The following is a 13,923-nucleotide window of genomic DNA, read 5'->3' as shown; positions in this document are numbered from 1 at the left end:
ACCGCCCCAACCACAACTGCAACAGCGGCCAGAGGAGCCAGAGAACCTGTTCCCCTGGTGCACCTGGTGCGGAAAGGTGGATCACCACTGGAGGGACTGCTCCGAGGTGCCACAGAGCTGGTGTGGGCGATGTGAGGAAGGGGGACACGACTGGTTGGGATGCCCCTATGCCAGCTCGCCAGTACCTGAGTGGGAGGAGCCTGAGCATCCACAGCCCAAGCGGGAGGAGCCTGAGCATCCACAGCCCAAGCGGGAGGAGCCAGAGCGTCCACAGCCCAAGCGGGAGGAGCCTGAGTGTCCACAACCCAAGCGGGAGGAGCCAGAACGTCCTACGCCTGAGTGGGAGGAGCCCGAACGTCCTGTGTCTGAGTGGGAGGAGCCCGAATGTCCACAGCCCAAAAGGGAGGAGTCGGTGCGTCCACAGCCCAAAAGAGAGGAGTAGGTGTGTCCACAGCCCAAAAGGGAGGAGTCGGTGTGTCCACAGCCCAAAGAGAGGGAAGTCGGGGCTTCCACAGCCCTAGGACCCAAGCTGCCAGCAGAGAGAGAATGCCTGCTGGTTCCACCTCCACCAGCAGAGGAAGAATGCCTGCTGTCCCCATGTCCACCAGCAGAGGGAGAATGCCTGCTGTCCCCATCTCCACCAGCAGTGGGAGAATGCCTGCTGTCCCCATCTCCACCAGCAGAGGGAAAATGCCTGCTGGCCCCATCTCCACCAGCAGAGCGAAAATGCCTGCTGTCCCCATCTCCACCTGCAGAGGAAGAATGCCTGCTGGTTTCCCCTTCAGAGGCAGAGCCGCACCAGTCCCCTGCAAGAAAGGCAGAGCCGCACCAGTCCCCTGCAAGAGAGGCAGAGCAGCACCAGTCCCCTGCAAAAGGGGAAGACTACACGCTGCTCCCACCTCCATCGCCAGGAGACTACACGCTGCTCCCACCTTCGTCGCCAGGAGACTACACGCAGCTCCCACCTTCACCGGCAGGAGTAGAGCAGCCGGAGCTGCCTCTGCCTCCGCCACCTCCACCGCCAGGAGCAGAGCAGCAGGAGCTGCCTCTGCCTCCATCACCATCAGGGGGAGAGGAGCAGGAGTTGCCTCTCCCTTCACCAGAAGGACCAGGACTAGATGCTGGCGGTCCTCAGCAGCCCTTGCATAGGCTGCTGAGGGAAGCACGGGGAAGGACCGCCTGGCCGCAGAGGCCGAGAAGAGGGCCGACACCCGCACCCCAGCTTGTCCTGACTCCCTGCCTCGCTTCGCTCAAGGATGCCTGCCTCGCTTCGCCCAAGGATGCCTGCCTCGCTTCGCCCAAGGATGCTTGCCACGCTTCTCCCAAGGATGCCTGTCTGGCATCGCCTGGGGCTGCCTGTCACGCCGCATCGCCTGGGGCTGCCTGTCGCTCCGCATCGCCTGGGGCTGCCTGTTGCTCCGCATCGCAGCAGGAAGTACTGTGGCCGGAACCCCACCAAGGGGAGCTGCCGGCCATGAAGAAGGTGGGGGAGGTCAGGAGACCTGCTCCCACTGCAGCGGTTTCGCTGCCGGAGATCGTGGGGGAGGTCCGGAGACCTGCTCCCACTGCAGCTTCTTCGCTGCCGGAAGTACTGTGGTCAGAGCCCCACCAAGGGGAGCTACCGGCTACGAAGAAAGGGGGAGAGGTCAGGAGACCAGCATCCCCCGCAGCAATTTCGCTGCAGGAGTGGACCAGCATGCTGTCAGCCGTGCCACTACCGGCAGGGGTGCTGACAGCATTGCCAGCCATGGGCCCACTGAAGCCTCCCTTCCCAGCCCGAGACTTTGTCCTGGACTGCTGGGTTTTTAAGGGGGGAGGTGGCCGTTGAGGCCATGTGTGCTGCGCACAAGGTGGGGTATATGTGGCAATGTGCCCCGCCCCTGTGTGCATTTGTGTGTTATATGCTGTATGTTGCGTGTGGTGTGTTAAATGTTGGTGTATAGTCATTGGTACACGGGATATAAACGGGTCTGTGTAACACAAGTATTTAAAATGTATAATTGTATTTAGGCACGGGATTGCACATCACTGCACGTGCATTTAAAGTAATTAATATGTGAGCACAGGGTTGTACGTAATTCATTCACGTGCTGGGAGTCAAGTGAATAATTAATTAGTAATTGAATCCCAGCACAACAGTATATATAGACACATTTTGACTCACTCGAGGTTGGGTGTTCGAGAGTGGAGAACGAGAGAGAGAGGGGAGTTAAAATAAGTAAAAGAAAAGTAAATATAAGTGTTGTACTCACCGTGTTTGTTTGTCTCCGTGCACCGTTTGTTAAGTGTTGGTTCGTTTTGTTTAAATATTTATTTTGGCGCAAGTGCCGTGTCCTGTTTTGTGTTCTGTCTGTTTAAACCTTTTATTTCGTTTAATAAACGCTGAGTGCCACCATTGCACTCAGCATTACTCATCACCACTGTCTGTCTGTGTATTCCTTTCTGGTCTGACGCCACCCACTCCAGCCGTCTTTGTGACAGCACCTCAAAAGACAAGGGTGTTGTTTCTCAACCCATCTGCTAGGAGGAATGTAGAAGGTGACAGAAAATAAATAGTTTCCAATCAGTGCAGTCCATTATGGGGAGGGGATTACAAGAATACATCCATCAAATGTAAAAAAAAAAAAAAAGGGCCATGATCCTGAAGTTCTAGGAAAATACTCTTCACTGATTATGTCAGGAGCCTATTTTTAGCACGTGACTGGGAACATTAACTGAAAGTTGTTTTTTTTTTTTTAAAAAAGCAGCTATAGTGAACTATGAAACATCACTGACATGCTGGATATGAAACTAAGACAATGCTTCAGTAGTTTTGTGCACAATCAATCTTTATTTTATATAGCGCCTTTCATAGTGGATCACCATCACAAAGCGCAATAAACATGTGGATTACTGGCCCAAATTACCACAACTTCCACTTTTTGTATTTTGACTGTACTTAAATGACACAGTTTCTGACTAAATTAAAATAATCATACTGTGGTGTTTAATGAGCAAACCGTTTTTATGATTTATCTTTGGGGAAGTTGTGGTTCAACTAATGTTTAAATTTGCTAACATTATAAAGTTAAAAGTCTGTTGTTGGTGCAAACCTTGTAATGTGGCACCCAATGTGTCTCAAAAAGCATGTAGATATAACTAAGTACACTTATAATTTACAGACAGAAACATGAAAAGCTACTTTTTATTTTCTGTGAAAATGAAACCTCCAGGTAATTCTTAGTCGCTGCAGGATTAATCTCAGGACTGAGTACTGCAGCCCGGCACTTACAAAGTATCCAGAATATATCTCTATTCTATTTATTATTGTTTTCTAAAGATTCAATGGAACAGTATCTGTTTTGAGATGGAGAAGAAGGGATGTGAAGATGTATTACATCATTGGTAAAAAGGCTGTGGTTTTAATAGTAATTATTTACTACAATGAAACATAAGCCCCAACCCAAGCAGTATATTATAGCACAGGCATAATCAAAGTAGGCTACATTGTGCCTACATGTTTTAAAGCATACTAAAGCATACGTGCCTTTTACTATATAGATTGTTAGGATGGGGCCATTCTATTGAAAATAAGTGCTTGCAGATTAGCAACAAATACCCATTGGCTGGTTTCCATTGTATAGACTTAATTGACCAATAGTGTCCATGAGAAAATAGATCACTGCAATCTAAACTAGAAATGGTAAAAACAAAACATTCCCCATACTGTAACCTAAGGGGCATGTCATATCAGATCAAATGGTTTGTAAACATGCATTAAATGTATGTGAAAGATATTGTATCATTGACATATCCAGAGGTTAAAACAATGTAACACTGAAAGGGTTAATGTTCACTGGACACGACCTATAATGGCACCATATTGAGAGAATCAGAGAATACAATTGTGTACCAACTATGAAGAGCCTATGTCAAAGCATCTGGTTTGCAGCATAGATCTCTCCAGAGCCTAAAGCTATGTGGCATTGAAAGAGTTCATTCTTACTGGACAACACTGTTAATGGAACTTACATAAGAAAATCAAAGAATACAACTATGTATCAAACATTAAGATACTAACATAAAGTGTACTGTCTGTATGCAACTTAAACTTTAAAAGTTACATGACCTCAATATGTCAGCATATTAGAAGTTTCACGGTTAAAAAAAAAAACCTTGGCAAAAAAAAAAAAAATTGTCAGGAAAGGTTTCATTTTCTTGTACGACACCCACAATCGAACTTGAATCACAGAATACACCCGTGCAGGATACTGAGAATGGAGACAATAATTCAAAGCGTTCTGACTTTATCATCCACAACACTGAAAATTGCTAACTTCAATGGTTTATGAGATATCAGCAGGTAGTATCAGAAAATGCAACGGTGGCAGGTTGACAAATTAATACAAGCTCCCCTTAAGGGGAAGATTATTTAACAAAATGTGGAAAAAAAATATTTTGCATAAATGCCTTACCATCACTTGGATATTATAAATTGCCAATCTGAAATGTCTAAGCCAATTTATAGAGAATAATGTTTGAATAATGACTAATTTATAGACAAATACAAATATTATTTGCTTTATTTCTGCTCTGCAATAGTGTTAAACACAAACTCTGTAAGTACCACTTAGAAAAAAACAAACAAAAAAAACAGTTAAAAATGATTTACTGTGGGTGGGTTTTGGATTTGTGTACATCCCTCTGGTTAGTTTTCCCAAGCCAGAAGGGTTTGGTTTGAAAGCACACACGCAATAACTTGATTATGGCCCCAGGTTCCTGATAGGGTTGACGTCATTGTGGTCTAAACACTGATGTGCATTTTAAGCAGCAACCAACAAAAAAAAAATACTAAACAGACACCCAACATGGGAAAACAGGACAAAGAAACCAAGTCAAGGGGGTGAAGTGATAAGAAACACTAATGCCTCTGTAATGTGGAAACACCCACAGATAAATCAAAATTGTGAAAAGCATAGATGATGAAAACATAATTATACAGTGCGTGTTTACAATAATAGAGCTGGTATACCTATATATCTTGATTATACATAGTACTTCCATCTGCAAATAGATGGAACATGTATTTTCTTAAGCAAATCTTAATGTTTAGTCGTCTTAAGAATTAATCAAACCCATATAAGAACTGCCACTGATCAAGGGGAATCCAGATTCAATCCTGCCTTGGGAACAGCGGCTATAAATAATTTCCATCTGGGGATTAATTAAACTACATGTCAGGTGGTGCTCTCAACACTATTCCAGTTGCACACTTCACATTCTTGGCTACCTTGGCTTACAGTGCCTGAAAAGGTATGTTGAGAGTCAGTACCTTACCTGTAAATGGATACACTGATCATGACAGGGCAGTGGAGGATTATTATTATTATTATTATTATTATTGATTTATTTCTTAGCAGATGCCCTTATCCAGGGCGACTTACAATTGTTACAAAGTATCACAGTACAAAGTATTGCATTATAAAATATCACATTACAAGTTATCACATTATAATTATGTGTACACTGTTACAGCATTCATCTTTGGCTGTTGTCTATTTGACTCTGGGAAGCCCTAAATCCCATTACTGTAGCACAGCTATACAAAGCCAAATTAATACAAAGGAGTGCAAAAAAAATGCATTTGACTTACCTATTTAAGATCATTGTAGCAATTACAACATTTGACCATTTGGTAGCACTGTGCGATTGTGTACAATCAAACTCAATGAGAATGTGGTTATAACGGACAATACAAAAACCATGTTACTGTAGAAGCTATTATTGCAATAAATAAAATAAAATAATAAAAATAAACAGGGAACAACATCAGCCAAGTTTTTTTCTGGCAGTCCCTATTACACATCACCCTATTTTTTTAAGGATTTAACAATCCCACAACGTCTTCCTTTTTTAATATCCCTCTTTCATTATACAAAGTGCTAGAATATTTTATTTTATGTTTACAACTCATTTTACTTTACCAATCACAAAAGCCAATCATTAACATGCTGTAAACTCTTCTAGCTAATACAGATCCTTGTGATTGTGATGAGGCCATTACAGAAGAGCTATCGAGCAACACCTGTTGCTTTATGCTTAGAATCGAGACTCTTGGCCAAGATACTTAACTTTCTGCACGGGAGTCTTTCTTTAGAGATATTCTGTTCAACTCTGTCCTTTTTTTCACCCCACCTCCAGCTAAGACACTTGTGACTTTAATTTCGGTACTAAATTGATCACATCTCTGATGCTTTGCATTTATATCAAGTACATGTATTTTTTTTTTTTACTCACATCCTGGGACTTTGGTAACATCTCCTGTGAAAGATGAAGCAACTGAACATTTACCCCCAGCCACAGCCTGTCAATTCCTGCTTTTACCTGTGTTGTTTTACCTTCTCACTGGAGAAAACTTTAAAACCACAGAGATATACAGTAAAACAACGTAAAGCACAACGGACTTACATGCATTGAGTACAAAGGATATTTAAAAAGGCACCCATTGGTAAAATGTTGTCATTTCTGGGATTTGTTTAGATATGTTGAAATAGATATAGTAGGAAACAAATATCCTTATAAAATGTTACTGCAGTAAGTACCCCATGGTAAAAGTATAGCAAAATGTAAACATGGAAAAGAAAAACAAACATTAGATCCAGACAAACGATTTAATAATTGCCAACTCCCAAGTTGATTGAAAAGGCAAATTCCAAAATAAAGTAACACAGAGAATGTGTTACCCTAAAATAATTTTTTATTTCACTATAGTTATTCTCTCTACAATACATATTTTAATAGACACTTATTTGTATTACTGTATTAATGTATTGGTTTATTGGTGGTCTATTGGTTGTTTCAAAGCAAACAGTACTTTAACTTAAAATGGGAAATGTATACAGGCAGATACACAGCATCCTATACCTATTTCAAATTAAATAATGTTCAGTATACATTGGATGGAAACTATTGCAAGTTGTTAAATACATAAGACTAATACATTATTACCTACAAGACCCTATTTTGAGCAAGTGCAAAGGCAAAACTAATTTTCAGAGAGGAATAAAATGACTTCAGTGATAAAAATGTGATGTTTTTGTTTCTTGCTAGTTTTACCCTGTGTATATATTTTTTTTTATTCATTTCAGATAATTTATCTTGCTTCAGATTTGCACTTGCTTCAAAACTGGGCACATAGAGTGTTTGTATATTAAAATTATATTTTCCGCTTAAATTTACTACCATTACATTTTAAGTCTCACTGTAGTCCTGCAGGAATATATTGGCATGCTAATTCTTGATTTATATATATGAATATGCAAAGATGCACTATCTAGTAGTCCAGTAATTGCGGCGTCTGGGTGTTTAATATTTTCTAGCCACACTAGAGTGTGGCTCTGCTCAGTGAGCTTTAAGTACTTGCCAATACAGCAAGCTATATGACAGCTGTGTTCTCCCAGTGCTTTTCAGTAGCTCCCTGTTTATGTTCCATCTTTCAAATGGGTACATTTTAATAAGGGGTGAAAATAACAACTAAAAGAAAGCCTTGCCCTCAACAAGCAGTGCTTTTGTTACCTGCGCTTATAAAATACAAAATAAATTGACAGCAACAAATCCCCACTATCCTCTTGGACAGGTTCCAAGGCCACAGCACAGAAAGCTGACAGGCCTGTATGCTTTGCCTAACCCAACCTGGGATCAGCATGGCATCTCCATGGAAACTCTCAACAAGGACGAAGTTATCCCTTCTAATCCTTTTTCTTGGAGATCTTTTTAATGGCAGGCTTCATTTCTAGTCATAAACGCTCCCAACAATAAATCATATCCCAAAAAGTCCAGGAGACTTTCTCAAGTTCCCACTGAGCTCAGAAGCACACGAATACCAGTGCTTGTAAGGTTTCTCTTAAAAAAAGTGACGAGTTACATATTTGAATTGATCAAAGGTCTTTTTTTTAACAAAATCAGGTTTTTGTAATAAAGTATGACAGGTCTGGCACAATAGGCTTCCAAGATTTCCCTTACTGTTTCCAATAAAAGGAGGCCTAAAAACACACAAACTAAGTAAGAAAACACACTGTATTGTGAGATGTGAAGAACCATACATCCTAAAATGTAATTTAGTTGAACCATTAAACATTAGAATCTCTTTGAATGATTTTCATGATTTAACTTGACAAAAGAAACCTTTTACCTGAATCATCTACTGTAGTTTCCATGACCTTTCCTGAGTAGAATATGCAGGTTACAGCAAGCCTTTGCAAACCATATACAATAACTAATATACATTACAATGTATACAATGGATTAACTTAGTTACAACTTGCATTACAGAGACCAATGTATACTTTTATCTACTCCTTTTATCTACTCCTTGTTGGAAGTTCCATCTTCTTTGACAGTTTTGCAGACTGTAATTACCTTATTTAACCAATTGAGGCCCTCATAAATACAATTCAATCTTAACTATCACATTGTATGTTGTATATTTTTAGTAATTAATATATGCAATGTTTTATAGTGAAGTGCTGATTACGGAGCATTTAGTCCTGTGATCCCTTTTTTTAATTTGTGTTTTGTCTCAGAAGCTGAATGAGCTTCAGGGGGAAAACACCCCCCTGAGACAACATTTTCAGTTTCCTGTGTTTAAGTCAGGCCATTGTAAATTGGAATGCAACAGATTTAAATAGTTCTGGTTAGTTTATTATGCCACTTTTTTCCATGCAGTTTCGAGATTTATTTTTAAAAAGCACTGTGATATTTCTCAGTGGTTGTTATAAAACATCTTAAAGTCAGAGCATGTTCATTTCTGTTAAAGGATGAGGTTGTATTAAATATGTTTTGGGGAATGCTAGACTGGTCTGACGAGAAGGTCTGTTTTTCTGATAAATTGCTTAGATGGCTCAACTGTGGAAGTAGTAAACAGCCACTAAGGAATTATTATGAACACAATCAAAATCTTAACAGGTTTAGGCGCAAAAGATTTTTTTTTTCTTCAATAAATCTGCTAAATGAGCCAGTTCATTTACATTAGCATGTTAAACAGCTTTTTGAAAAACACCTTTAGAAAAGTGATGCCGATTCACTCAACAACATAATCTACAGAGCTAGGTTTGTTCCGAGAAATATGGGGGAGACCTCTTTGCTTTCTTCTTTTTTTGTTCCTATTTCCAGTTCCCTCTGGGGATGCAACACGCTTTTCCAATATATTTTGGCCAGCAGCTCCAGCCCCATTCAATCCCAGTAAGTTCAAGCACTCTTTTCTCTCTCCATTTCCACACAAACAGCCTTTGCTCCTGTTCTGTGAACTTAAAAAATTAATAATAAAGAAAAAGGTTTTAAACCACAGCCTATCGTATAGGGTTTGATGACTCACCGTGTTCATATTTTTCCACTGTGTGCAGTTTATAACTTTCACCTGAACTATTCCATTTGTCATTGTTGTGTCTGGAGGAGGTCCCACAGTCCTACAAGCAAAAAAAAAAAATGCAACCTGTTACTCACAGTATTACAACACCAAGGCAATTGGTCGTTGGTCGATGCCATGGACCAGAAAAATTGATACTTTTAGAAATGGTTTCAAATTGCACCAATCTGTATTATATAATGGCACTGTAAAAAATACTCACTTTAATAACAAAGGAATTTACCCCATGAATGCTAATTTTAATGATAATGGTGGGTCAAATGGAATAGCAGAAAACGGTAGGTTCTACTCTTGTTAACTAGTTGTAATCTGCTAGAGAACTCCACAAAAGCAATAACAAATTTGAAAGAATCATAAAAAAGTATTTGATTTTAGAATCCTGAGGGACTTGGCATATTTTTTATTTTTTTTATTTACTAGCAATGTTTTTTTCCCCAAACAACTTTTTTTAATAGACAGTTTTTTTCACCGTGTGTGACCTTGTGACAGGCTGGCTGAGTCGTCTGACGCCAGGCCAGAAGCAGGAACTGAAAAAACACTAACACCAGATAAGTACTGCAGTTTCAAAACAAAAGACTCGGCGGCGCCGTTTTATTCAAATAATACAAAAATAAATAAAATATTTAAACACAAAAACACTGTGCTGACAGAGCAAAAACAAAGTTCAAACAAAACAAAAATCTCGAACACAAAATAATAATAAATGATCCAGGTCAGGCTGGGCAGTAGCCCTCACTGTTCCTGGATTTTCTTTTTCGTTTAGTTTCATTCTCTCGCTCCTCGCTCGCTCTCTCCGCTCTAACACCCACACCTTGAGTGCAGCGAGCTGCAGGCTTTTATGCAGGTGACCATCTCCCGATTAGCAACAAATTAAATCACTTAATTAATTCGGGAGATGGCCACCTTCTGCACGAGGTTTTTAAATAATTCCTGGCAGAGGACGAGCACCAATCTCGCCTCTGCCAGAACACTTTTAAATAAAACAAAACAAAACAATAACAAAACCTACGGTGCACGGCTATGCCGTCATATTTACGAAACAATAAATAAATACTAAAACAATACCCACGGCGCTTCGCCGTCACCTATACATAAATACATAACAATAATAATAATACAAAACAAATACAAAATAACACAGGGGCGGAGGGGGAAACCCCGTTCTAAAAATAAATAAATACATTTACACAAGACGGTTCTCTACCACCCTGCTACAGACCTATACTTATTATTATTATTATTATTATTATTATTATTATTATTATTATTATTATTAATAATAATTTCTTAGCAAACACCCTTACCCAGGGCAACTTACAGTTGTATACAAAAAATACATATAAATAATTACAGTACAATTAAGAGCAAGATACAAAATACAATGACTTCAGTCCTAATAAGAGCAAATACAAAACACAGTACGATTTGATATCGGGGCAGTTCAAGAGCGGATAACAGTGTTGATAGTTACATAAGGGTTAGATACGAGTGCAAGTGAAATACAAAATACTACAGATTGGGTTAAGTGCAGGATTAAATACAGTAAAATAGGGAGCAGGTAAGTGCAAGTTAAAGTGCATTAAAGGCAGAGTGCTATATTATCCAGAAGGGAAGAGTTGAGCTATACATTCTTATTACTGACAACATTCAACAAGGATGTCCATACACGTATAAGGCCCTTATCTTTTTCAGGGTGAAATTACAGCTGTACAAGGCATGCTTGTGGTGCACAGAAAATACAGCTGTACATTGAACTATTGCAAAAACATTTATATCAATGAAGGACATGTATCCATAGGAATGTAAAGGGGAGCCATTTAAGTTCCAGTTTAAAGTTGTTGACAACCCATTTCTGTTGTCTAAAAAGTGTCTTGAAGTTGTTTAGGTATTCAGAAATAATTCTCCCTCATTTGAAGCACATTTATTTGATGCAGGTTTAATGGGTCATAACATAATGATGCCCACCTATGAACCACTGATTAACTATGCACACTTTATGATAGGTGGGCATGCTGTCACTTACAAAATAGTGACGATGAGGGTAGGGGTGACGATGAGGGTAGGGGGTGAAGGAAAACTTTTCTTTGAAAGGTCTGTTTGATATTACCACCAGATACATTTATTACTACATTTTTCCTTACAGTGTTTATATGCGTGTTTATAAATGATAGATTTATGCTAAGAATTATTGTGCCTGCTTCCTCAGCTATTTCATGCACAGCCCCAAGTCGGAGGTACCCTGTTCCAACATTGGCTTCTATAAACAAGCTACTGTATATTTTCCTTTGAATCTCTGTCGGGGAATTGTGGTAATGATCTACATTTGGTTCTTATTAAACCTTTAGACTGGGGAGAATTTTATCTGATTTGATATAATTATAACCTTTGTTTGTAGAGAAAAATTAAAAATCTGGTTCAGTTTTTCTGTATGATGTCAGAACACTTTTTAAAATATCAAATAAAGTACTGGAAACTTGACTGAAAGGTGAAAGCTGACAGCAGCCGTGAGTTTATTATGCCTGATAAAAAACAGATTATTTTGTTTAAGGTTTATGTAACTGTTATTTTAAGTTAGCCATTTACGTAATTCTTTAACTACTCCCATCACGTTAATGAATGCATTTTTCCAACGTGTTGCATATCCCAAGTAATTTTCACTGTAGTTCTACATAATATAATAATTCACAAGGAGCTGAAATGCTTCACCTTGATCTTTTTTTTAAACAAACTGAAGACCAAAATGTCAAGATAACAGTAATCAGCCTGCTAGATGTTAAGAACATCCTGTTAGATCTGCAGTAAAGTGGCCAGTTATGCATCTAGTATCTAATTTGCCAAACTCACATTATAGTTTTCACCCCTCTCCCTAAGCAATTGAGTTTGGATTTAAAATGTTGGTTTATCTATTTACAGTTGCAGACAAAAGTATTTGGGCAGTTTAAAAAAAATAGAAAAACCACAAAGAAAGTGATTTATATAATTTTGAATTGTTCTATTGAAAGATATAAATTAAAGTAGAGATTCTGCTTTATAATAAAACAACCATATTACATAACATGCAAAAAATGAAAAATAACATGATGAAACGCATTTCATACTTTGACAAAAGTATTTGGGCAATCAACATATTTCGTATGAAACCCATTCATTGCCAGTTATTGCCAATTATCATGACTGAAAACCAACACCTGATGATAATTATAGAATAAATAAATACATAGTCATCAAGTGCTAAAAAATAAATTGGAAATTTGTGATACAAAAAAGCAACAAAAATGGTTAAAACTAAAGAATACAGCAACGATCTCAAAATGGCAGTGATACAACTAAATGAAAAAGGAGAAATTGCCAGAAAAATAGCAGAAAGACTTGGTTTACCGAAAAGCACTGTGTTGCTATTGTTAACAAACACGTAACTACTGCAACTAGCTCCAGGTTTGGAAGACCAAGAAAGATTTGGAAGAAGAATTGTTCGAGCAGCCTGGCAAAATCCTTGGATTACTGCAAAAGATTTGACACAAGAATTGAGAGAAGGTCAAGAAATTCATGAGCGAACAATTCAAAGATACCTTAAGAAGATTAATATTCATGGGTGAAAATCAAGATGCAAACCTTTGTTAAAAACAATACACAAAAGAAAGCGACTGGAGTTTTGAATACTTGAAGAATTTTTTCAAACAAATTTTATGGTCAGACAAATTCAAAATATAATTTTTTTCACCAAGAAACCAACAATATGTTTGGAGGAAGAGAGGAGAAGAATTTAAAGAAAAGTTCATCATGCCCAGTGTTAAACATGGTGGAGGTTGTGTGATGGTAAGGGCTTGTTTTTCTTACTCTGACACTGGTGACCTTTGTATTGTAGAAGGATCAATGAATGCTGCAAAATATAATACATTTTGCACTCTCATTTGTTAACAAGGGCTAGTAGGCTTACTGGACGGAAGTTTGTATCGCAGCAGAATAATGACCCTAAGCATTCTCTGGTCTACAAAGGGATTTCTGAAAAAAAAGAAGATTGCAGTTATGGATGGGCCATTTCAGTCCCCAGACTTGAATCCCACTAAGATGTTGCAGAGTGACTTGAAGGCTGCTGTTGCAAAAAGGAAACCAAAGTCAAATGCAGAACTCAAAGCTGCATGTGTTGAAGAATGGGGGAAAATATCTCTAGAAAGATGCCAGGAATTGGTTTTATACAAAAAAAGACTGCAAGCTGTAAAGGAAGCAAAGGGCGGACACACAAAATGCTAATGTAAGGGAGCCCAAATACTTTTGTCAAAATATGAAATTTGTTTTTGCATGTTATTTTTCATTTTATGCATGTTATGTAATAATTTGTTGGTTCTGAATCTGTACTTTAATTTATATATTTCAATAGAACAATTAGAAATTATAGAAATTATGGTTTTCCTCATTTGTTTTTAACTTCCCAACTTTAACTTTTTTCTGCGCCTGTATATGTCAACCTCTGGCCCTCATTTACATTGGCTAAGCTGCAACAGATTTAGAACAGCTCAGTT

The 13,923-nt window shown here is 38.8% G+C and overlaps 1 protein-coding gene across 1 annotated transcript in view; it reads right to left on the bottom strand.

Moving 5' to 3' along the window:
- The window catches only part of LOC131737005 (uncharacterized), a 104,232-nt gene that overhangs the window by 35,122 nt on the left and 55,187 nt on the right, over nt 1–13,923 (bottom strand). Inside the window, exon 7 of the mRNA XM_059023424.1 lies at nt 9,353–9,443. Within this exon, the coding sequence (XP_058879407.1) occupies nt 9,353–9,443 (91 nt within the window). The remainder of the gene's footprint in view (nt 1–9,352; nt 9,444–13,923) is intronic.

The sequence above is a fragment of the Acipenser ruthenus genome, chromosome 4 (assembly GCF_902713425.1).
Source record: "Acipenser ruthenus chromosome 4, fAciRut3.2 maternal haplotype, whole genome shotgun sequence".
Classification (NCBI taxonomy): domain Eukaryota; kingdom Metazoa; phylum Chordata; class Actinopteri; order Acipenseriformes; family Acipenseridae; genus Acipenser; species Acipenser ruthenus.
This window is presented reverse-complemented; position numbering and strand designations above follow the sequence as displayed.